Source organism: Chiloscyllium plagiosum, chromosome 9, assembly GCF_004010195.1.
Source record: "Chiloscyllium plagiosum isolate BGI_BamShark_2017 chromosome 9, ASM401019v2, whole genome shotgun sequence".
Lineage (NCBI taxonomy): Eukaryota > Metazoa > Chordata > Chondrichthyes > Orectolobiformes > Hemiscylliidae > Chiloscyllium > Chiloscyllium plagiosum.
Window position 1 is genome coordinate 62,739,675 of NC_057718.1, and position 25,733 is coordinate 62,765,407.

Consider the following 25,733-nt stretch of genomic DNA (forward strand, 5'->3'; position numbering starts at 1 on the left):
CCTCCTCCATCGCCAGACCATGGCAACACGACACCTGGAGGAAGAGCGCCTCATCTTCCGCCTAGGAACCCTCCAACCACAAGGGATGAATGCAGATTTCTCCAGCTTCCTCATTTCCCCTCTCCCCACCTTATCTCAGTCTCAACCCTCGGACTCAGCACCGCCTTCTTGACCTGCAATCTTCTTCCCGACCTCTCCGCCCCCACCTGCCTATCACCCTCACCTTAACCTCCTTCCACCTATAGCATTCCCAATGCCCCTCCCCCAAGTCCCTCCTCCCTACCTTTTATCTAAGCCTGCTTGGCACACCTGCCTCATTCCTGAAGAAGGGCTTATGCCCGAAACGTAGATTCTCCTGCTCCTTGGATGCTGCCTGACCTGCTGTGCTTTTCCAGCAACACATTTTTCAGCTCTGATCTCCAGCATCTTCAGTCCTCACTTTCTCCCAAAGAATGGAAGAGCCTTGGGAAACGTTGATGGGCAGAGAGATCTGGGAGTGCAGGTCCATTGTACCCTGAAGGTTGCTGCACAGGTGGGTAGAGTGGTCAAGAAGGCATAGAGTATGCTTGCCTTCATCGGACGGGGTATTGAGTATAAGAGCTGGCAGATCATGTTAAAATTGTACAAGACATTGGTTTGGCTGCATTTAGAATACTGTGTACAGTTCTGGTCGCCACATTACCAAAAGGATGTGGATGCTTTGGAGAGGGTACAGAGAAGGTTTACGAGAATGTTGCCTAGTATGGAAGGTGCTAGCTATGAAGAAGGTTGAGTAGGTTAGGTTTGTTTTCATTAGAAAAAAGGAGATTGAGGGGGGGGACCTGATTGAGGTTTACAAAATCATGAAGGGTATAGACAGGGTGGACAAAGACAAGCTTTCTCCCAGGGTGAAGGATTCAATAACGAGCAGTCACGTTTTCAAGGTGAGAGGTGGAAAGTTTAAGGGGGATACACGTGGCAAGTACTTCTGACAGAGAGTGGTGGGTGTTTGGAATGCGTTGCCAAAAGAGGTGGTAGAGGCAGGCATGGTAGATTCATTGAAGATGCGTCTGGACAGATGCATGAGTAGATGGGGAGCAGAGGGATATAGATGCTTAGGAATTGACCAACAGGTTTAGATGGTACATTTGGATCAGCTCAGGCTTGGAGGGCCGAAGGGCCTGTTCCTGGGCTATAAATTTTCTTTGTTCTTTGTAAACCTCTATCTTTTTCTTCCTTCCTTCCTGAAGAAGGGCTCATGCCCGAAACGTCGATTCTCCTGCTCCGTGGATGCTGCCTGACCTGCTGCGCTTTTCCAGCAACACATTTTCAGCTTCCTTCAACTAGTACCTACCTAGTTGATACTGACTGTATTATATTGCCACAACATATTCAATTCCCTTACAAAAGTATCTTTTAGCCAAATATAATTCATAAAGTTTTAGATCAAAATAGGACTGAATTCAATCTATCAAAGCATGCGTCCATTGGTCAAGTAACTCATTAAAAATTAGCAACAGGTGGAGAGAGCTGTTCATAACTGATTGGAGCAGAAGTACACAGGAGCAGCAGGTCATTCAGCCCCTTGAGCTTGCTTCACCAATCCAGATCATAACTGAACATCTACCTCAATGCCATAGTCACATCCCCTTCGCTATCTCCATATTCCTTGAAGTCATTAGAAACTAGAAATTCATCACTCCCTTCCTTAATGTCTGAGCTTTCAAAATCCTCTGGAGTAGAAAATTTCAAAGATCTGCCAACCTCTGAGTGAAGAAGTTCTATTCATTTCAGTCTTATATGTTTTTTTTTAAATTCAGTCTCTCCAATTCCAGACTCTGCAGCCAATGGATACATTCTTTCGGTAATTGTTGTCTGTCCCTTTAAGAATTTTGTAGGATTCTATGAGAATGTCTTTCACTATTCTAAACTTCAGAGAAAACAAGTCTAGTCTCCTCATCGCTCCTCGCAAGGCAGTCCCACCATCCTAGAAATCAATCTGATCGACCTCTGCTGAACTCCATCTATGGTAAATATATCCTTCCTTCAGTAAGGAGGGCAAGAACTGAACACATTACTCCAGGTGTGGTCTCACAATGTCCTTTCCAACTGAAGCAAGACTTATTTGCTGCTGTTTAGGAACCTCTTGTGATAAAGACTGACACATAATTTCTCTCCAAATGGTTTGTTGCCCCTGTATGCTCATTTTCAGTAACTTATGAACAAGGACACCTAGGTCCTTTTGGACATCAATTCTGTTCAATCTTTTACCATTTACGAAGTAGAGTACAACAGCAAGCAGGTTATGCTAAATTTGGATAATACATTAGCTAGACCTCAGCTACAGAAGTGTGTGCAGTTCTGGGTGCTTCAGAAGGCATGTGAATACATTGGAGAGAAGATAAAGAGATTTACCAGGGTGGTTCCACAGATAAAACTTCTGATGTGAAGGTACACCGCAGAAGTTTTCCTTGGAAATCTGATTGTAGTTTTCAAAATTATGAGGTGCCTGGACAGAGTAGAGAGGGAGTAATCGTTCCCACTTATGAAAGGATTGAGAATGAAAGGACAGAGATTTAAAGGAATTTGTTAACAAAGTGAATGCAGTCCACGAAAAAAAGCGGTTTCACGCAGGGAGTAGTTAACATTTTGAATGCACTGCCTAGAAATGTGGTGGAGGCAGATTCGATAGTCAAGAGACCATTAGATAATTCTGTACATTTGTTTCTATTCAAATAATTATCAGGTAAAGGTATGAGAAAGTTACCAAGTCATAATACTCACAGAGCCATTGCAGACATGATGGCCCAAATGTTGTCTGCTGCCATAACAGTTCTGAAAATTCATGGATAACTTATACTTTGATATTCCCATTACGTTCTAAATTCACCCTCTCTAATCAATCTTGGGTAGAATCAGCCGTCTAACAACTTCAGCATCTTATTTGACCCCATTCTGAGGTACTATCAACCATTACCATAAAGATCACTTATTTCTGCCTCCATAGAACATTGAACAGTACAGGCTCTTTGGCCTTTGATGTTGCGTCGATCTGTGGAACCAATGTGAAGCCCATCTATCCTACACTCTTTCATCGTCATCCAGACATTTATCCAATGATCACTTAAATGCCCTTAAAGTTGGCGAGTCTACTACTGTTGCAGGCAGTGCGTTCCACGCCCCTACTACTCTCCGAGTAAAGAAACTATCTCTGACATCTGTCCTATATCTATCACCCACCAATTTAAAACAGTGTCCTCTCGTGTTAGCCATCACCATCCAAGGAAAACAGGCTCTCACTGTCCACCCTATTGAACCCTCTGAGTAACTAATATGTCTCAATGGAGTCACCTCTCAACCTTCTCTCTAGTGAAAACAGCCTCAAGTCAGAGTCATAGAGATGTAGAGCATGGAAACAGACTCTTCGGTCCAACTCATCCATGCCGACCAAATATCCCAACCCAATCTAGTCCCACCTGCCAGCACTCGACCCATATCCCTCCTAACGCTTCCTATTCAGATACCATCCAGATGTCTTTTAAATGTTGCAATTGTACTAGCCTCCATCACTTCCTCTGGCAGCCCATTCCACACATGCATCATCCTTTGCATGAAAAAGATGCTCTTTAGGTCTCTTTTATATTTTTTTCTCTCTACCCTAAACCTAAGCCCTCTAGTTCTGGACTTCTCCACTCCAGGGGAAAGACTTTGTCTATTTACTCTATCCATTATCCCTCATGACTTTATAAACCTCTATAAGGTCACCCCTCAGCCTCCGATGCTCCAGGGAAAATAGCCCTAACCTATTTAACCTCTCCCTATAGCTCAAATCCTCCAACCCTGGCAACATCTTGTAAATCTTTTCTGAACCCTTTCAAGATTCACAACATCTTTCCGATTGGAAACAGACCAGAATTGCATGCAATATTCCAACAGTGGCCTAACCAATATCATGTACATTCGCAACATGACCTCCCAACTCCTGTACTCAACACTGACCAATAAAAGCAAGCATACCAAGTGCCTTCTTCACTATCCTATCTACCTGCGACTCCACTTTCAAGGAGCTATGAACCTGCACTGTAAAGTCTCTTTGCTCAGCAACACTCCCTAGGACCTTACCATTAAATATACAAGTCCTGCTAAGATTTGCCTCCCCAAAATGCAGCACCTCGCATTTATCTAAGTTAAACTCCATCTGCCACTTCTCAGCCCATTGGCTCATCTGATTCAAGATGTGACCTCAGCGTTTCCTCATAAGACCTTCCCTCCATACCAGGCAACATCCTAGTAAACCTCCTCTGAATCCTTTCCAAAGCTTCAACATCCTTACTATAATACGGTGACCAGAACTGTACACAATACTCTAAGTGCGGCCACACCATAGTTTTGTACAACTGCTGCATAACCTCGTCGTTTCGAAACTCAATCCCTCTACCAATAAAAGTTAACTCACCATATGCCTTCTTAACAAACCTATCAACCTGGGTGGCAACTTTCAGGGATCTACATACATGGACACAGATCTCTCTGCTCATCTACGCTACCAAGAATCTTACCATTAGCCCAGTACTCTTGATTCTTGTTGCTCTTTCAAAAGTGAATCACCTCATGCTTTACCACGTTAAATTCCATTTGCCACATCTCAACCTAGCTCTGCAGCTTATCAATGTCCTTCTGTAATCTGCAACATTCTTCAGCACTATCCACAATTCCACTAGCTTTAGTGTCATGCGCAAACTTAATAACACATCCTTCATGCCCTCATACAGGTCATTTATAAAAATGACAAACAGCAGTGGCTGCAAAAAGATCCTTGTGGTATGGCACTAGTAACTGAACTCCAGGATGAACATTTCCCATCAACCACCACCCCTAGTCTTCTTTCAGCTAGACAATCTCTGAGCCAAACTGCTAAATCGCCCTCAATCCCATGCTTCCATATTTTGTGCAATAGCATACCGTGGGGAACCTTAGCAAATGCCTGACTGAAATCCATATACATCACATCAACCGCTTTATCCTCATCCACCTGTTTGGTCACCTTCTCAAAGATCTCAATAAGGTTTGTGAGGCATGACCTACCCTTCACAAACCTGTTGACTATACCTAATCAACCTATTCCTCTCTAGATGATTATAAATCCTATCTCTTATAACCTTTTCCAACACTTTACCCACAACAGAAGTAAGGCTCACTGGTCTATAATTACCAGTATTGTCTCTACTCTCCTTCGTGAACAAGGGAATAACATTTGCTCTCCTCCAGTCTTCTAGCACTATTGCTGTAGACAATGACGACATAAAGATCGAAGTCAAAGGCTCTGCAATGTCTTCCCTGGTTTCCCAGAGAATCTTAGGATAAATCCCATCTGGCCCAGGGGCTTATCTATTTTCACAGGGAAAAGACTTTGTCTATTTATCCTATCCATGCTCCTCATAATTTTGTAAACCTCTATAAGGTCACCCCTCAGCCTCCGACGCTCCAGGGAAAACAGTCCCAGCCTGTTCAGCCTCTCACTATAGCTCAAATCCTCCAACCCTGGCAACATCCTTGTAAATCTTTTCTGAACCCTTTCAAGTTTCACAACATCTTTCCGATAGGAAGGAGACCAGAATTGCACGCAATATTCCAACAATGGCCTCCCAACTCCTGTACTCAATACTCTGGCCAATAAAGGAAAGCATACCAAACGCCTTCTTCACTATCCTATCTACCTGCGACTCCACTTTCAAGGGGTTATGAACCTGCACTCCAAGGTCTCTTTGTTCAGCATCACTCCCTAGGACCTTACCATTAAGTGTAAGTCCTGCTAAGATTTGCTTTCCCAAAATGGGACACCTCGCATTTATTTGAATTAAACTCCATCTGCCACTTCTCAGCCCGTTGGCCCATCTGGTCCAGATCCTGTTGTATTCTGAGGTAACCCTCTTTGCTGCCAACTACACCTCCAATTTTGGTGTCATCTGCAAACTTACTAACTGTACCTCTTATGCTCGCATCCAAATCATTTATGTAAATGACAAAAAGTAGAGGACCCAGCACTGATCCTTGTGGCACTTCACTGGTTACAGACCTCCAGCCTGAAAAACAACCCTCCATCACCACCCTCTGTCTTCTAACTTTGAGCCAGTTCTGTATCCAAATGGCTAGTTCTCCCTATATTCCATGAGATCTAACCTTGCTAATCAGTTTCCCATTGGAACCTTGTCGAACACCTTATTGAAGTCCATATAGATCACATCTACTGCTCTGCCCTCATCAATCCTCTTTGTTACTTCTTCAAAAAACTCAATCAAGTTTGTGAGACATGATTTCCCACGCACAAAGCCATGTTGACTATCCCTAATCAGTCCTTGCCTTTCCAAATACATGTACATCCTGTCCTTTTAAATTTTGCCCCTCTCACTCTAAATCTATGCCCTCTCGTTCTAGACTCCCCCACTTCAAGGAAAAGATCATGTATATTTACCCTATCCGTGCCCCTTGTGATTTTATAAACCTCTATAAGGTCACCTCTCAGCCTCCTGTAGGAAGTCCATGTCCCTATCCCCCAATAGAGGATTTGGTATCACTCTCCAAATTTTCTCAAGGGCAATTGGGGACTGACAATAGACATTGTTCTGCCAATGATGTTCATATCCCAGGTTTAAATAAGTATAAAAATGGAAGCAGTGGAAGCAAAGTAACTTGTTATGTGATTTTATTAAATATGACCCTAGAACATACCCTAGAACTTGCCGAAAATGGATGCCAGAAAGTGTTCAATTTCTTAATATTGGCATCCAACCTCTTGATAAGTACAAAAAGTCAGAATAAAACGTGATACTATTTTTCCAATTGTAATTACCATGTGCTGGGAAAGCCTGTGTTTCTTTTACTTTTAATAGACAAAATGGACTGGGAAGCTTTAAAAGGTTAATTAGGTTCAAAGAAATGCTCATTGACCTAGAGTTCTCAAAGGGTTGAGCTGCTAAGAAGCAAAAGGGTAAATAAAACTCCACTGCCATGGGATTGGGTTTTGTCTGTTTTCTTTTGCAGGTAGTCAATCCAAATGCCTGGCAATTCAAACGTTTAGAAAACAACAAATACCTCACTCTGAATGCAACAGTTTTAGCTTAGTTAGTCTTTCAACAGTTCCTGGTCGTGAATGATGTTTCGGAGATCACATCAGAGAGAGTATTACTTTCTATGTTATAAATTTGGAAGAGACAGAACACTGAAAGCAGGAAGAGTAAGAAATTATGAATTATTTCTTTTGAAGTGCTGACAGAGCCGAGCAGATCATTTAAAGGGGTCAGTGAGGGGAGTCTCTAGTGACTTTGCATCATTGAGACAGCTGTGACCAGAATGAGACAGGTTCATAATTTGTTCCTTGTCAGTGGCAATGTATCCAGGGACTTCTGGACGGAATAGATCTGCTTGTGAATATGACTCAAAAGCCAAAATAATTCAAAGTTTGGGTGAAGATTTGTAGCTCGGGTTCTCGTTGTTGTGGTTCTGTTCGCCGAGCTGGAAATTTTTGTTGCAAACGTTTCGTCATGAGTGCCATGCTTCTAGGAATTCCCTGGCTGTTCTTTGTTTGGCTTGCCCTATAACGGTAGTGTTGTCCCAATCGAAATCATGTTGCTTGTCGTCTGCGTGTGTGGCTACTAAGGATAGCTGGTCGTGTCGTTTCGTGGCTAGTTGATGTTCATGGATGTTCATGTAGTGTACAAAATCCCATGCAAGGACTGCACAAAACACTATATAGGACAAACAGGAAGACAGCTAACGATCCGCATCCATGAACATCAACTAGCCACGAAACGACACGACCAGCTATCCTTAGTAGCCACACATGCAGACGACAAGCAACATGAATTCGACTGGGACAACACTACCATTATAGGGCAAGCCAAACAGAGAACAGCCAGGGAATTCCTAGACACATGGCACTCATCCACAAACTCCATCAACAAACACATCGACCTGGACCCAATATACCGGCCACTACAGCGAACAGCTGAAACTGACAACCGGAAGCGGCAGGGACAGGCCACTATAAATGCCGGAGGAAACACCACAGAAGCGCTTCACAGGAGGCTCCCAAGCACTGAGGATGTCACCTCGACAGGGGACGAAACGTTTGCAACAAAAATTTCCAGCTCGGCGAACAGAACCACAACAGCCAAAATAATTGCATGAGAAGTGCAATATCATACAAAATGGAGGCAGACTGGAAAGACTAAAATCACATGTGCGATAATACATCTGTGCAAGTAGTAATGCAAGTACATTATGTAAGTACATAGAGTATTTTATTGTGCTCAAGGCAAAAATTTTAAGTATTGAAAATGTGTTGCTGGAAAAGCGCAGCAGGTCAGGCAGCATCCAAGGAACAGGAGAATCGACGTTTCGGGCATAAGTCCTTCTTCAGGTATTCCTCATTTGTTAATTAATGTTTGAATTATGTTGATTTTAGTTAGTTTGCTATAATAAAAGTTTTAAAAAGTAAAATGTTGTCCATTGGGATTTTTTCCATTGATATTGTGGAGTTTCCCTTCTTTTAAAAACATTATTGGTCTCTTAATAATGTACGTATAGGTCATATCAATTTATTAACGTCAAGTGTAAACAAATGTCAAAGATGTCCATTGTGATGGGCAAATTATTTTAGAATTTGGTTTAACAAACAACTTATATTAATAAAGCATTAGAAGTTTAACTTATTGCACAATTATGTCAGAAAGCTGCTGGTTTAGATTCAAAAAATCAAAAATACATGAGTTCCACCTGTGCTACATTAATAACATGTTAAAAAAATATATAACAAATACACATACTGGTCATAAAAAATCATATACGACTTCAAAAATGAATCTTATGTTTGTATTAGAGATCCAGCATGCAGGACTGTTCTAATGCACTTTCTACTAGATTATGTTATGCAACACTTCCAAGAACAGCAAATTCTGCTTACTGAAATACATGAAGTCCAGCTAGGCTGAGAACTAGTAAATTGATACAAAACACTTACCGCTGGGTACTGGCTTGCATGAGGTGTTAGATTTTTGAAAGCCCATTGAATATTCTGATGAGAAGCTAACTGCCGTGTGAAAGCAGAGGATTGTTCACAACACAGGCGTAAAATTCCATAATATGCTGGTAGCATCCCTCGGTTAAAGAGAACAACATCTTGGTCGTCGTGATCAGCCAAGATGTAATTAAAAGCAATGTTTTTTGTCACTATAGGATTCTGTACAATGAATCGCACATTTTCTGGGCAATCCACACATACATTGTACCAGAAGATGAGCAGTGCCTGTTTATTGTGGTTTGTTGCAATAGCAGGTTCAGACAGCTTAGGCTGGAAGAGATTCCAGAGGTCCATGAAGTAACTAGAGAACATCAGCTTCTCAGTCTTCGAGACCAAACAGTACGTCATGAAGCTAAAATAAGGAACTAATTTTGTGGTGCCATGGACAGCAGCATCAACATATAATTTGGCTCTTGAAAGTAGACCCAGAAGAATATTGTACACCTGATGGAGGACAACAGTAGTGTCTGGACTAAGAGGTAAATCACGAGTAGGATTATGCAAAGAACGTGTTGATCGGAACATCTGACGGAAAGAATTGCTTGGAATGAGAGAAACCAAAAGGTAAGCTGCAGCTGTAAGGAATGAACAAAATTACAATCAATATAATGGATCACAATATTTAGCTACACACAGTGATTGTGATACAGTTATCACTTCGTGACTCTTTAAAGCAAAAAAAAAAAGACTTGTTTTCAGATAGATTTATCACAAGCACAGGTCAAGCCATATTACTTTCCAGCCAACAAAGTACTTTTCAGAGTATAGTTCACTGATGTAGAAAAAAGGATAGCGAATGTGTATGCAGGAAACTCCCACAATTATGAATTCGACAATGGTCAAATCAACAGTTTGATTGAGTGATAAATATTATCCAGGATATTGAGATAACTACTACTGTACTCCTCTTTGAAATAATGCCATGGGAACTTTTACATCCACCTGTATGAGCAGACAGAGCTTCAGTTTTAACATCACATCTGTTAAATGGTATACTTCCTACGGTACAGCACCAGAGTATCAGCCCTGACCTTTGTGTTTCAAGTACCGGAGATCTGAACACACAATCATCTGACTCAGAACAATATTACTATGAACTGAGCCACTGATTTATTATTCAAAAACAAGAACCTTGGCACGGAATAAAATAAATATTAAATAAGGCCACATAGGCAACCATTGCATTCCACGCTATTTTACCAAAGACCAGTGAAAGTGTGGTTAACGATGGAAAGGCACAAAATTTCAAAAACATTCAATTACAAACTAGAACATTAAAACATATATCTAGCACCGACTTACATGTTCTGACTCGAGGGTAGTTGTGTGCCAACAAAAAACGCTCCACCCAGTTCTCCATGTTTTGGAGTACCCAGCTATGAGCTAGCTTATTGCGAGGTGTTTGCATTGCCAGCCAATCTAAGCACTGAGAAGGATTATATTCAATAACCTAATCAAACAGAAGAGAACACGTGTTAATTGTCTTAATAACCTAAAACACAATTTGAACTCTTCCAATAGATAGTGCAACTGTCAGTATTCAATTACGAAAAGAACTTTCATTTGCTTGAAACTCTGCAATTACGTACTTAACTCATACCGAAACCAAAATATATTGTGAATAATTGTGTGCTTCAATATAGCTATTAAATCAACCATAACATTTCTGAAAAAAATAAATTCAGTTCTACAAATTCCATACTTTGTGAAAATTAAACACCTTAAAGTTTGTGCGAAGATTTGTAGCTCGGGTGCTCGTTGTTGTGGTTCTGTTCGCCGAGCTGGAAGTTTTTGTTGCAAACGTTTTGTCCCCTGGCTAGGCGACATCATCAGTGCTTGGGAGCCTCCTGCGAAGTGCTTCTTTCAAAGAAGCACTTCGCAGGAGGCTCCCAAGCACTGATGATGTCGCCTAGCCAAAGGACGAAACGTTTGCAACAAAAACTTCTAGCTCGGCGAACAGAACCACAACAAACACCTTAAAATTTACATTTTTGCAATACATTTTACCAAATTAGTTTTTTACTCATACCTCCCAAATTCTTTGAAGAATGCAAGATGCAAATGGAGGCATTCCAGGTGGTCCGCCAGCAAACTCCATCAACATAGAAAGCAGTTTAAAGAAAGGCTGTGCGGCCTAGAAATAATATGAAGTATACAGTGTTTATAGATGAATAATGCATTTGATTAAAAGATCCCTTTGCTGCAAAACTTAAGTGACCAGGAGACTGTTTTACTCTCAATACATCAGCATTCTGAGGCACTCAAGAATCTGAACCACATAAATATGGAAAATTCAATCTGTGATCTATGGGACATTTGTTCATTTTAGTCAGACTGGTGGTAGGGCATTACAATTGACCTCAAGAAAAGCCTGAATTAAGATGTGAAAAACTGGACTAAGTATTAATTTGCTATTTAGATCACATATTCAAAATTGAATGTCAGGTGACATCAAGAACTGGTTTAGCTTGCTGCCATACTATATTATAAGAGCTCACAATGTGTGTAAATAAAATCCACTTGGGCAAGGACTGAAAGGCTAGTAGCACACAAGAGGCCTACAGATTATCGCCTTCAGGAGAAACAGTATACTTGACAAATAAAACATAAGATGCTGTGAAGAAGCTGTAGCACTTTTTCTCAAAGTCAAGAAATACAACAATACAACAGACATACCTCAGGAGTCAGCTTTGCTATTGATGTGAATAGCATGGACACAATCTAAACACACAAAGAGAGAACGGTATTTAAAAACATTTGTAAATTTCTCCCCCAGCCCTATAACAAATATCTATTCAAATAAAAGCAGTGGTCCCAAATATGCATACGTGTTCTGAAAGGCGATTGTTATAACGGCAGAGGCTGAAGATCAAATTGCATGTCTGTCTGATGTTAATACCGTCTCGGATATGTTGAAACAAAAATGGGAAACCCTGAGAAAAACAACCAGAATAACAACTATCAGAAAAGGGCAATAAATAGGCAGCATCCAGTGATAGACAGCAGCAAAATTTCAAATAACTACCAATGAACAAAGCATTTTTGACACATGTCCTAAAATGCACATCTTGAGACAAAAACAAATATAATAAAGACCCATTTTCAGTACAGGGTCAACACAATATAAAGATCAAGTAAGTCTCCTAGAAATCGCTAATTTTGCATCATTTAAAATGTGAAAACATATTTCATTATATAGATGATGCTAACATGCACATTTTAATATTTATTAGCCCAAATGTGAAACTGACAAACTTTTGCACAGTAGATCTAATAAAAGAACATTTTAAGGATGAAATTTGGCCAGTCTACTGGCTGGAGAGGCAGTGACAACCTAGCTGCAGTCTTTTCTGGGAACACTGTTGGAATAGAATTCCAATTGCAGGCTTCCGTCATTACTAAATTCTGCAGGGGAATATTTTTGGCATAAAACTCCCCTATATAGCGGATGTCTCTGTTAGGAGAACAGAGGCCAGAAAAGGTGCCCACTGCAGATATTGCTGTCATCCAGATGCTAAAGATCATCCCTGGAGCTCCAAGATGTGATCACTGGTCACATTGATTAGATCAGCTCACTGTAAAGGGCAGGAGAGTGACTTCCTATGGATCTTTTGCTAGTTTCCAGGAGGTATGGAGATGGGACAAGGCCTGTAACTGATTACTTAGGGACATTAATTGTCCTCTGAGAGGAAATGCTGTTCTTGACTGCTCCACCCAGACTTAATCGCAACTAAGTCTGGAAAGTGATGTGCTTTCTATTACACATATTCCCACCCCATTATACTGTACTCCACATCCCAGCTTCTCCTGCCGAGGATGCATTAGATGTGCACAAGTTTTGCCCGAAGTTTTCAGGGAACAATACAACATTAAAAAGAATTTCATTTGATCCCATCCTTCCATTAGTTAGTAAATGAAAGAAAGTTTTTTTTCAATGAACAGGAGGGACAACTTTTAAACAGAATGTTTTAATGGTAGTATGAATTAATTTGGAAAATCTAGACAATACATCCAACATTTCTTTATCAACTGTCGAAATTATTTAGAGTTGTATGATGATCACTAGGAAATCAGTTTTCAGCCATGATGTTATGCAGTAATAAATTTGGGTATTTGATGAGTAAAGGACAAGATGATATTACTGTTTGTTTTTAAATAAGCAGCAGTTGGAAAGAGAGCACGAGACAAGACTTGGGGGCAAGATCTAATGGTATTAATTACCTAAGCAGGCAAGTGACTTGTATTTGTTAATCAGTAAATTAGGGCACTGGTTAGGGCAAAGAAAGATCGTAAGATTAAAGTATTAAATTCATTTACTGTATTCAATTATTTAAAACTACAAACAACCATTGAATAATAGTCCAAAACATGTACACTAAATAGTTAAGTTAAAAATCACATAACACCAAGTTATAGTCCAACAGGTTTATTTGGAAGCACTTGGTTTTGCAGCACTGCTCCTTCATCAGGTGGATGTGCAGCAGGACCATAAGACACAGAATTTATAGGAAAAGCTTACAGTGTCATGCGGCTGAAATATATTAAACAAACTTAGATTAAGTCTTTCACCTTTTAGAATGGTTTTGCTAGTTTAGATTCATTAATATATAATTTAATTTATTTTAATTTAATTAAACTTGTACTTGCAGAATTACACCTTATTTTGCTCAAAAACTGCATCATCCATGTAAAATTCTGTAAATCCCACTTTACAAATAGAATCAGTGTGACCCAACATTGGGACACAGATAGACTTTAACTTCACACCTTCAATATATTATTTGAGCTGAGATGGCACCTATTGTTAAAAGCTTTTTTGAGAATGTAACTTTAACAAACTTCTGGGATTTACGTATGAAGGAACTGAAACATGATTGTTCTAAAAGATCAAAGCTAAATTTGTTTAATATGACACTTTATGACACTGCACTTCTCTTGCTATAAATTCTGTGTTGTATGTTTCTGCTCCACAAACACCTGATGAAGAAGCAGCACTTCGAAAGCTAACGCCTCCAAGTAAACCTGTTGGACTATAACCTGGCATTGTGCGATTTGCTTGAATTTGACTTGATGCCATGAAATTTCATTGGGGCCACCGTCAAATGTTAAGGTTACTAATGATGATTCCCTCACGACTCTCTCTTACTGTGCTGCTAATGGGAAAGGACAAACAGGGATGGTAATGCTGTTGTCTGGTTGCTGTTTGTAAGCTATGATTCCATGAATCTAGTTCCAGAGACAGGTCTCCTTATTTGAACACGAGGCCACGGATATTGCACTCCAAGGTCTTTGGTCAACAACACAGGAGCAGAATTAAGCCACGTGGCCCAACGGAACTGCTCCAACAATTGATCATGGCTGAAAGGTTTCTCATACCCATTCTCCTCTTTTAACCTTTAATTCCCTTTCTAATTAAGGACCTATCACTGTCTTAAATACATTCAATGATTTGGCCAACACAGCATTACATAGATTCACCACCCTCTGGCTAAAGAAATTCCTCCTCATCACAGTTTCAAAGGGTTGTCCCTTCAATCTGAGGCTGTGCCCCCAGGTTCTAGTTTCTCATATTAGTGGAAGTATCTCTATTTCTACTCTGGGCAGGACTCCGTATTCCGTGAGATCCTCCCCACACCTCACCTCAGCCTTCTAAACTTCATCAAGTAGAGTCAAGAGTCCCCAATCACTTCTCTTATGACAAGCCCTTCATCCCTGCAATCCTTCTTGCAAACCTCCTCTGAATCCCCTCTACTGCCAACAAATCCTTTTTAAGATTTGAGACCCAAAACTGCTCTCAATATTCCAAATTCAATCTGATCAGAGCCTTATACAGCCTCAGCAGCACATCCCTGCTTTAGTATTCGACCCCTCATGAAATGAATACTAGCATTGCATTCACATTCCTAAATGCCAAATGAACCTGCGTGTTAACATTAAGAAAATCCTGAGCTAAGACTCCCAAGTCCCTTTGCGCTTCAGACTTCCAAAGCCTTTCCTCATTTAGAAAGGAGTGTACACTTCTATTGTTCCTAATAAAGTGCATAACTTCACACTTTCCCACATGGTATTCCATCTGTCATTTCTTTGCCCACTCTCCTGCCCTGTCCAAGTTACGTCTGCAGTCTCCTCACTACTACCAGTCCCTCCACTTATCTGCGCCTCACCTGCAAACCTAGCAACGTTATCCTCAGTCCCTTTGTCCAAATCATTAATGTCTAACATAAGCAATGTGGTCTCAACATTGACCTCTGTTGCGGTCACTAGCTGCCATCCTGAAAAAGTCTCCTTTATCCCCACTGTCTGCCTTCTGTTAGTCAGCTAATCTTCCATCCATGCCAGAAGTTGATAAACTCTAACTAGTTTGGTGTCACAAGGATCATTGCTGGAAGCTTCGATTATTTAGAACCCATATTGATAACCCAGATGAAGAAACTAACCTTACGAAAGGAAAGTTTGCTGGTGACAAAGACTGGTAGGAAAGCAAACAATTAGCAAGGAGATACAGACAGATTAAATAAGCAGGTATTAAATAAGTCTATTGGTACAAACATGTGGATGAAGACAGTTAGCATGCTATCTGCTTGCACGTGCTACTTCGCTTCACATTTTGTGCCCACAAAGCCGGTTAACAGCATTTAATAAAAAAGCCAAAGTACAAGTTTCTCTTCATCAAGAGCGTGTCTGTTTGCCAAGATCTCCTTATAATAGCACGTTGAAAGTTTAGCCCTCTTCATCCAAGCTAAAGTTTCAGAGAATATTTAGTCTTCAGATATGCAGTGTGCAGGCCCAAACTTTCAGCTCTGGGAAAATGGTTCCATTTCCATTTAAATACCTCAGGAAAACTGAAAGTTAAAGCAGTAAACACTGACAAAATATCTGGAGTGGAGCCCAAGGACAAACTGATAATTAAATGTCACCTTTTTACAACTCCTGTTACCAATCCAGTACAAAGTCTGCTTCATGTTCCTTTGGACTCAACCTGGAAGGTTGTGCTGGCGACCCTGATGTTTGGACAGTTCAGGGTCCATATAAATTTTGCCCAAGTTTGCTCCATGGAGAAGACACTCCAGTTTTGTTGTAGAGTTTAAGGAAGGTGACCATCATAATGCAAACTATCACCTCACTGGCTGCCATCAATGAGTTTACAACAACTTGGCAGACAGAGTACAAGATGGGAAAATGCAAAGGGAAGAACAGAAAAGCAGAATATTTTTTAAATGGAAAAACACAAATAATTCTGTGATAGAGGGATCTGGTGCTTTTGATCATGGAATATAAAACTTTAGCATACAAGTAGGTGGCACGGTGGCTCAGTGGGTGGGTGGCACGGCGGCTCAGTGGTTAGCACTGCTGCCTCACAGCGCCAGAGACCCGGGTTCAATTCCCGCCTCAGGCGACTGACTGTGTGGAGTTTGCACGTTCTCCCCGTGTCTGCGTGGGTTTCCTCCGGGTGCTCCGGTTTCCTCCCACAATCCAAAAATGTGCAGGTTAGGTGAATTGGCCATGCTAAATTGCCTGTAGTGTTAGGTGTAGGGGTAAATGTAGGAGAATGGGTCTGGGTGGGTTACGCTTCGGCGGGTCGGTGTGGACTTGTTGGGCCGAAGGGCCTGTTTCCACACTGTAAGTAATCTAATCTAATGTAATCTAAAGTAATTAGGAAAACAAATGGAAGGTTGGCCTTTATGCAAGGGGAATGGACATTAAAATAGGGACGTCTTGTTATAACTAAACAGGCATTGTTGACTACAGCCAGAGTAAAGTTTTGGTCATCTCACTTATGGAAGGATATATTAACTGGAAGGCAGTTCACCACAAGTTGGCAAGTTTGGTTCCTGGGATAAAGGGGTTGTTTTACAGGCAAAGATTGAGTAGGTTGAGCTGATTTAGATCTTAGTGAATCATACAAGGTTTGAGGCATCTTTAGAAAGAGGTTTTTGAATATGTTCAGTGTTGAGTTAGACATATCTTTGATTGACAAGTTAAGGGTTACAGGTGGACAGGCAGGACTATAGAATTAAGCATACAATCAGAGCTGCCATGATCTTCTTGAATGAGCGGGTTTGTGAAGTATACTCCTGCTCTGATAGGCAGGCCTGCTACAAATCTCAACAAAATGATCCACATGCGGCATCTGGTATTTATCACCACTGGACTGTGTTTGAAAGCTTTTAGTTGTTATCAAAACGAACATGTATATATTTATAGGGGAATTAAATATTTACAAAGTATTAGTACATCTAAAGAAATTCATGTATATCATCAAAATTAAATGACCTGTAACTCTAGAGCTAAGCTCATAAGAGATCAGGAAAGGAATCTGACAGGCATTCAGAATATAATAAAATTGAATAAAATACATTTTTCTGAATACATTCTATTAACAGTTATGACATTCTTGTTTTGGACATTCTTAAATGATGTTTGATTTCTGTACATACAGTGAGATACAGCTAGACATGGAGGAAATACTACAACAATGCGGCACGGTGGCACAGTGGTTCGCACTGCTGCCTCACAGCGCCAGAGACCCAGGTTCAATTCCCGCCTCAGGTGACTGTGTGGAGTTTGCACATTCTCCCAGCATCTGTGTGGGTTCCCTCTGGGTGCTCCGGTTTCCTCCCACAGTCCAAAAATGTGTAGGTTAGGTGAACTGGTCATGCTAAATTGCCCATAGTGTTAGGTGAAGGGGTAAATGTAGGGGAATGGGTCTGGGTGGGTTGCGCTTCGGTGGGTCGGTGTGGACTTGTTAGGCCGAAGGGCCTGTTTCCACACTAAGTAATCTAAAAAAAATGCGTGGGGATAAAAGTTTTACAGTAGTTTATTATATTTCTCAACAGGCTTGTTAAACAATGGAATTTTCTTTGAAACAGTTATCGGGATCAAAAAATGGGAATAATTCAGATTACTACAAAACTTGAATTGGAAAACTGACTTGCATAACCAGATCCGGAGATAGAAAATTAAGGCAATTGTTGCAGGATTTCAATGCATACAGCCCACAAATACATTAGCAATAATATCATTGAGTTTTAAACAATTGAACATTTACAATTTCCTGTTTAATTCTGTAACATGAATGAAGAATAGGTTTTTGGCGCAATCCTATGCTGTCATTGAAATCTTATGCAAGGATTTTTAAAAGAAATAAAGAAATATATATCACCAGTTCTATGTCTATTGACGATACCTTGCCTCCTGTCAAGGCAGCCATGTCATTCTGTGACAACGTAAGGTGCCTATTTTAAAAAAGACAGAATTAGAAAGTACAACTATTAGTGTTGAATACAGAATGTTAATACTGGGATATGACGCAAGTGTGTATACTTTAGTATTATAAATCTCCATTTCTTGATAAATAAAATGTTACATTTTATAAAATTAAATTTAAAAAGTTGGACTTATTACTTTACTTTCAAATTCAAATGACTGCACTTGCAAACAGAAATACCACTGAATTTACAGCTCATATACAAATTACCTATCCATGGCAATTTAATAAACACAGCTACTTTTTAAAAAATCCTCGAAACAAAGTAATTTAAAACAAACAGTTCATTTTTAAAATGGTTAAATATGTGCAAATAAAAAGACCAACACCGTCATAATTCTAAAATATAAAACAAATACTTCACTAGATACGTTTGCAAGGCTGTGGGGAAGGAACTGACAAACAGAAGTAATTGGAAAGCTCTTGCTCTGTGTGTCTACTATGCTTACGCCTTACCTTTCAGACCGAGACTGTTCTACTAGAAGTGCAATCAAGGCTATCATCTTCTCCAATGCTGCAGGACGGTATTTCTCTTCTGTTAAAGATAAAATATCTTCCTCCTCCTCTTCTTCCTCACCCTCTTCTTCAGACAATACCTCAACTTGTGGCTGGGGAAACTGCTAAAAAAAATCAAATACGTAAAAATATAAATGGCAAAGATTAGTTTTTTACAAATTGTCATTAAGAAGAATCATCTCTTCCCTGAGCCTGTAACTAATCATTAAAGCAATTTTTTGTATAATTTACTTAAAGGAATCACTGCAGTCAACTACAATGCATGAGCAAATGTTTTAGCACCATCTTATGTGCTGTAAAGAACAAACTAATTCAAAATGAAATATAACTTCAAAATTGATGGCAAAACTGATTCTATACACTCAAAAGAAACTCAACAAAATGTAAAATTAAAAACATAATGTTGGTAACTATAGCAAATTAGATTACATGGCTACCATAGTTTAGAACAAAACTATCATAATTTAGAGAAACTGCTACACAATATTACATTATGAAGTTCAATTTTATTGTGAATGATTGAAAATTTCTTACATTCTCTGGTCCCTTTGTTCCCATGTAAAAATGTACCATTGTCGATATAGCTTGCAATGACAAAAGAAACTGGCTCTGAAACAAATAAACAACAGTAGAGTTATGTGAAAAAATGGAGTGAAACATTTAATTGCTCCTCCCTTTAAAACTCCAAAGAATGAATATCTGTTTAAGTTACCTCTTCCTCTCCCATTTTTGCAAACTCAAACAAGAATGCAAAATATTCAGTGAGATGTTTGCTGTGAGGTTTGACTCCATGTTCCATAATAGACAACAGCGTCTTCACAAATCTAGTTACACATGAACGGCTTCCAATATCTTCAACTGGACCATCCATGTCATCAGAGCTACAAAGGCAGAGATCAAGGTATGTCAAAGACATTGTCCAAATCAGTGTAAAGTATTCAAACACAATAAAATCTTAAATACGGCAACAACTTTATAATTGCATCTAAACTTCTAAAATTAAAGATTTGAACCCTTTACAAATATTCACCTGAAAATGGAACCTCATAATTAACCACAAAATTGGTGTGATTTTCCATTTCTTAACTGTTAAACTAGATTGAGACTCAATTGATCTGAGACAGTCATTGCACATAAATGTTTTCACTTATCCAAATATAATTTATATTTGTAAAGTAGTTCTACAAATCAGTTGGTGAACCCAAAATAAATTGTATGAGGAGAATAAGAGTCCTTGACATTACGGTCACATTTGACCAAGTATGGCGCCAAGGAGCCCAAGCAAAACTGAAATGAACGGGTATTGGGTGTGAACTCTTTGCTGGTTCAAGATATACCTGACGCATAGGATAATGATTGTGGTTGCTGGAGGTCAGGCATCGCTGTAGGACTTCCACAGGGTAGTGCTGTCAGCCCAACCATCTTTAGATGTTTCACCTACAACCTTCCCTCCTCTATATGGTCAAAAGTGGGAATGTTCAGCACCATTCACGAATCCTCAGATATTGAAACAATCCATATTCAAATGCAACAAGATCTCGACAATATCCAGGCTTAGGCTAACAAGTAACATTCACATCACACAAATGCCAGGCTATGACATCTTCAATAAGAGAAAAATCTAACTACCACCTCTTGGCAATACTGAATTTCCCACTAACAACATCCTGGGGGTTACAAGTGACCCAAAACTCAACTGAACTTGCCATATAAACACAGCAGCTTTAACAAGAGTAGGTCAGAGGTAAGGAATAAGGCAGCGAGTAACTCACCTAATTATCACAAGACTATTAATCGAAAGATCTAAAGCAGTTAATCGAAAACTCAACTGAACTTGCCATATAAACACAGCAGCTTTAACAAGAGTAGGTCAGAGGTAAGGAATAAGGCAGCGAGTAACTCACCTCCTAATTATCACAAGACTATTAATCGAAAGATCTAAGGGAAAGTTCTGGGTTCTGATCCTTGTTCAGATCTCACGTATGGCAGATGTCCTCATCTATAAGGCACAAGGCAGGATTGTGATGGAATGTTCCTCACTTGCCTAGATGAAAATGCTTGATACCATCCAGGACAAAGCAGCTCACTTGACTGGCACCACATCCATAAGCATCCACAGCCACCACTGACGCTCACCAGAAGCAGTGTGTACTATCAACTGCAGAAATTCACCAAAGATCTAAAGCACCTTCTAGACCCATGGTCACTTCCACCTAGAAGGACAAGGGGAGCAGATACATGGGAACAGCACTATCTGCAAGTTCTCCCCTCCAAGTCATTCATCATTGTGACTTGGAAATATTTCACCATTCATTAACTGCAAATGGAATTCTTTACCTAAGGGCATAGTTGGTCCACCTACAACACATGGACTGCAACAGTTCAAGAAGGCAGCTCACCACCATCCTCTGTAGCTCAGTGGTTAGCACTGCTGCCTCACAGCATCAGGGATCTAGGTTTGATTCCAGTCTCGGGTGACTGTCTGTGTGGAGTTTGCACATTCTCCCAGCTTTTTTGTAGGTGTCCTCCGGCTGCTCCGGTTTCCTTCCACAGTCCAAAGATGAGCAGGTCAGGTGATTTGGCTATGCTAAATTGTCCATAGTGTGACATACATTAGTCAGAGAGAAATGGGTCTGTGTAGATTACTTTTCGGAGGGTCGGTGTGGACTTGTTGGGTCGAAGGGCCTTTTTCCACACTGTAGGGAATCTAATCTAATCTTTCAAGAGCAACTAGGAAGGCCAACATGTTGGCCAACCAGCCAGCAACATCCATGAGCCATTAGTGAAAAAAAATCACTTTCTGCCATATTTGATCATAGGATGTGGGCAATGCTGGTTAAGCCAGCAATTGTTACTGATTGGGGGTTAAAAGTCAACTATAAGCCGTGGGCCTGCAGTCACAGGGAGGCCAAACTATGTAAGGGTTGCAGTTTCTTTCTCCAGAGGACTTCAGTGAACCAGATATGTTTTGCCAACAATTGAAAATGGTTTCAGGCTCATCATTAGACTCTTAACTCCAGATTTTTTATTGCATTAAAACTTCAACATCTGCCATACGTGAGATCTGAACAAGGATCAGAACCCAGAACTTTCCCTTAGATCTTTCGATTAATAGTTTTGTGATAATGCCAATGCCTTTCCTTTCAATACAAACTTATGTAAGACAAGATTAGTGACATTAAGAAAGTCAGCACTGCTTTCACAATACTTATTAATATACATAATTGAAGATGGAAAATCAATTCATATTTGGCAAGCAACAAATACTTGAGTAGATTCCTGTAGCTTCATTTTTCGTGAAAAGAAAACATTTCCAATTTTCAAATAATACCTTTTAAAAAAAAACAGAAATGTGCTAAACCTGACAACAGCAATAACCACTTCTATTAATTACAAAATTTCACAACAAAAATTACAGATGGAGGCAAATATGAGCAACCAGACCTTATCTGAATAGTCAAAGCCTAAAAGAAAGTTTTCCACTGACTTTACAAGGCTAAATGTGATACCACTTCCCAAAATACAAAAGATGTAGCATGATCGATCAGGTTCTGACTATTAAACACATCTAGTAGCGTTTTCATTTTGTTTGAATTTTACCAATGTAGTATAAAACTCTGCATTAATTACTGATGGGGAGAATCAAACATGCAACACTGCTTTGATCTGTTAAATAATGCGAAAGCAGTAAAGCCTATTGTTTCCTTCTGTACCATAGAGTCATACAACACAGAGACAGGCCCTTTGGCACAAACTGGTCCATGCCGACCAAAATGTCCATCCACACTAATGCCATTTCCCTGCACTTAACGTGTATCATCCTAATCCTTTCCTACCCATGTATTTATCCAAATGCCTTTTAAATGTTGTTAATGCACCCACCTCAACCACTTCCACTGACAGCTCATTCCATAAGCGTACCACCCTGTGTAAAAAAAGCTGCCTCTCGGGTTCCCTTTTATTCTTTCCCCTCTAACCTTAAACTGATGCCCTCTAGTCCTCAATTCCCCAACCCTAGGAAAAAGATGGAATGCATTCACCCTATCCATGCCTCTCATGATCTTGTACACCTCTATATGATTCCCCTCAGTCTCCTACACTCTAAAGAAAAAAAGTCCTAGATTGTCCAACCTCTCCCTATAACTCAGACCTTTGAGTCCAGGCAACATCTTTGTAAATTTCTTCTGTACTCTTTCCAGTTTAGTAACATCCTTCCTATAGCAAGGTGACCAAAACTGAACACAATACTCCAGTGCAGCCTCACCAATGTCCTGTACAACTGCAGCAGAACTTTCCAACTTCTATTACTCAATGCCCTGACTGATGAAGGCCAGGGTGCCTTCTTCGTTGCCCTGTCTACCTGTGACTCCACTTTCTGAGAACCATACACCTGAATTCCACGGTCCCTCTGTCCCACTACACTCCTCAAAGGCCCTACCATTCACCATGAAACTCCTACCTTGATTTGCCTTTCTAAAACGCAAGACCTCACACTTATCTATATTCAATTCTATTTGTCATTTCATCTCCTGCTGCAATTTCTGATAATCTTCCTCATGTCCACGATATTGCCTATTTTAGTGTCACCTGCAAACTTACTAATCATGCCTTGTACATTTTCATCGTCAAGATGACATGTTCCTGCTGGACCTTATCATAGTTTAAATCCCCCTCAGAAAAACCAAACACCACAACACAACCAAGTAGGTGAAATCCACGAAAATAAGGATATGCAAGCTTTGCTGAAAAGCTTCTATCTCATGAGATGGTGAGATTGTAACTTTGTGTTAAAGCATCCTGGGATATAGTTCAGGGGCTTATTCTACAAATGATAGTAAGACTTGAGAGGTGCAACATTTGCTAATATCCGTATTTTCTGGACCCTCTTTTCAGCCTTCTTCTCTTTCAATTTCTCCTTGCTTCTTTCAATGGCCCTCTAACTATTCGACCATCCAGAGGTTTCGCAATCTTCCAGTCACCCATGTCAATGTACACCATATTCATGGCTCACTCGCAGTTTGATTTGAAGCAGAAATATGGATGCATAGGGGATCCAGACTTGGAGTCCAAGTCATCATGCAGTAGGTCTTAGGGTAGCAGAGATCTTTGGGAGCAGACTGTCAACCATGTGATGCACGTACCTGAGGCTTCACAAATGTAACTGGCTTTGTAGTAAGTTTATGCTGATGCAATTAGCACGCACGAAAACATCATTCCACAAATGAGATGTTGAGGATTTTAAAGTGTACTTCCATTCTTAAGATAGACAAGTACTAACTGAGAATTTCAGGTAGGGGATATCTGCAAGATGCTTCCTATTTTAAAAATGCGTTGCAACCATTTTTCCACAAAAATAATTCAGTAAGAATTACTTTTAATGCTTATTTTTTAAAATGCAATGGTCCTCTCATGATTTTAAAACAAAACAGCTTGACAAAGATCAGTTTTATATAGCAAATTTGCTCCCCCCACCCCTGAGACAAAATAATAAATAATCCATTGGCTTGCCTAGGGCTGGAGAATACATCTTGCCCAATGTGGTAGAAGATCCAAAGCTCTTAGCCCATTTTATGTGCAGAGAAGAAACCGATATTAAAATGGCAGCATAAAAATTTAAGTTAAAAAATATCCCATTAACACTGAGTCAGAGTCAGTTAAGTCAAGCAAAGCCAGTCACTGAAATGGGATAGTTGCTTGTTTATGAAGCACTGTGAAGACAAATTGTATCAACTGAATTAAGTCCGATTATTATTGTTCTATATGTTTGCTATATGTACAATAAAGCAACTTAATGATTCAACCAAATCTCACCTCATCCAGTGTCAAGTGCCCCACTGGAGAGATGGAATAAATAAAAATGTATAAAACACTATGGTTCAAGACACAAATTGGGATCAATTGTCACAACCTTCAGGTCACATTTCTGTGAAAGTTTAGGCAGAGTGAATAAATTCTAATAAAAGTAAGGCCTTTACAAAACAGACAGATGCTGCTGAACCACAAGCAAAAAGGTCCATTTTGCAGATTCTAATAAATATTAGCTAAACATGGGCAATGAGAATCAAATTATTTTCTCTCATCTAATATTCTAAGGATTGAAGAAATTGATCGGAAAGGTTGGATTGTATTGAAAAATCTCCAAGACACAGGTCCATAATCATTTCTGAGGAACAAAATCAGAGTAAACTTTGATAGCAGAACCATAAATGGATTCACATCTGAGTATTCCACAAAATAAAAAGCAACTTTGCACTCAACAGGTACAAAAGAAAGAAAATAAACACCCAATTTTGATGATGGCATTAATGTCTTACTTAGGGTTGGAATTATGGAGTAGCGAGTAGTTGTTGCAGCAAGTGGCAGTTTATTTTAAAAATCATTTATCTTTAGACCAGGAATTAGTATTGAGTTCTAGCTAAAACTGACACTATACATCATCACTGTGACACGCAACTGCTGTGATTACTTTCAGACCTAAAACTGGAGACTTTGAAGTGAAATCCTATAGGAAGGACATGTTTCATGAGGGAAAAGATGGAGATGTCACAAAATTCAACTTCACAATAAGGTAGAAGATCAGATTTACAAAATGACAAAGACATGCAAATGGGAATTAATTAATTGTTAGACTCTGAACTCTCAGCAAGATGCTAGCACATTTCTTAATTATCAAATAGTCTGGAAATTTTTATTTTTAACCCTGATTTGGTATTTACATGGAATAGATTCTCATAAAAGCTGGCAGCACTGTATGAAAGAACCAGGTGAAAACCTGATGATTCACAAGATCTTTACCCATGAAGAAAATGATCTGATCATTCTCAATCTATCCACCAGCATGCTAGCATCTCTCCCAGTGCAGCACCAAATTAATGAACTATTCCAGTATTA

General features: G+C 39.8%; 1 protein-coding gene across 5 annotated transcripts in view; it reads right to left on the minus strand.

The window, feature by feature from the left end:
* The window catches only part of usp34 (ubiquitin specific peptidase 34), a 371,687-nt gene that overhangs the window by 52,549 nt on the left and 293,405 nt on the right, over window positions 1–25,733 (minus strand). For 3 of the 5 annotated variants that reach the window (XM_043696075.1, XM_043696072.1, XM_043696077.1), the window contains 9 exons: window positions 19,555–19,723; window positions 19,377–19,451; window positions 18,783–18,946; window positions 18,222–18,294; window positions 11,887–11,991; window positions 11,735–11,779; window positions 11,088–11,192; window positions 10,361–10,508; window positions 8,999–9,633 (listed from right to left, as the gene is read on the minus strand). In XM_043696075.1, coding sequence (XP_043552010.1) covers window positions 8,999–9,633; window positions 10,361–10,508; window positions 11,088–11,192; window positions 11,735–11,779; window positions 11,887–11,991; window positions 18,222–18,294; window positions 18,783–18,946; window positions 19,377–19,451; window positions 19,555–19,723 — 1,519 coding nt within the window. The remainder of the gene's footprint in view (window positions 1–8,998; window positions 9,634–10,360; window positions 10,509–11,087; window positions 11,193–11,734; window positions 11,780–11,886; window positions 11,992–18,221; window positions 18,295–18,782; window positions 18,947–19,376; window positions 19,452–19,554; window positions 19,724–25,733) is intronic. The other 2 variants (XM_043696074.1, XM_043696076.1) reach the window with 2 other exon arrangements.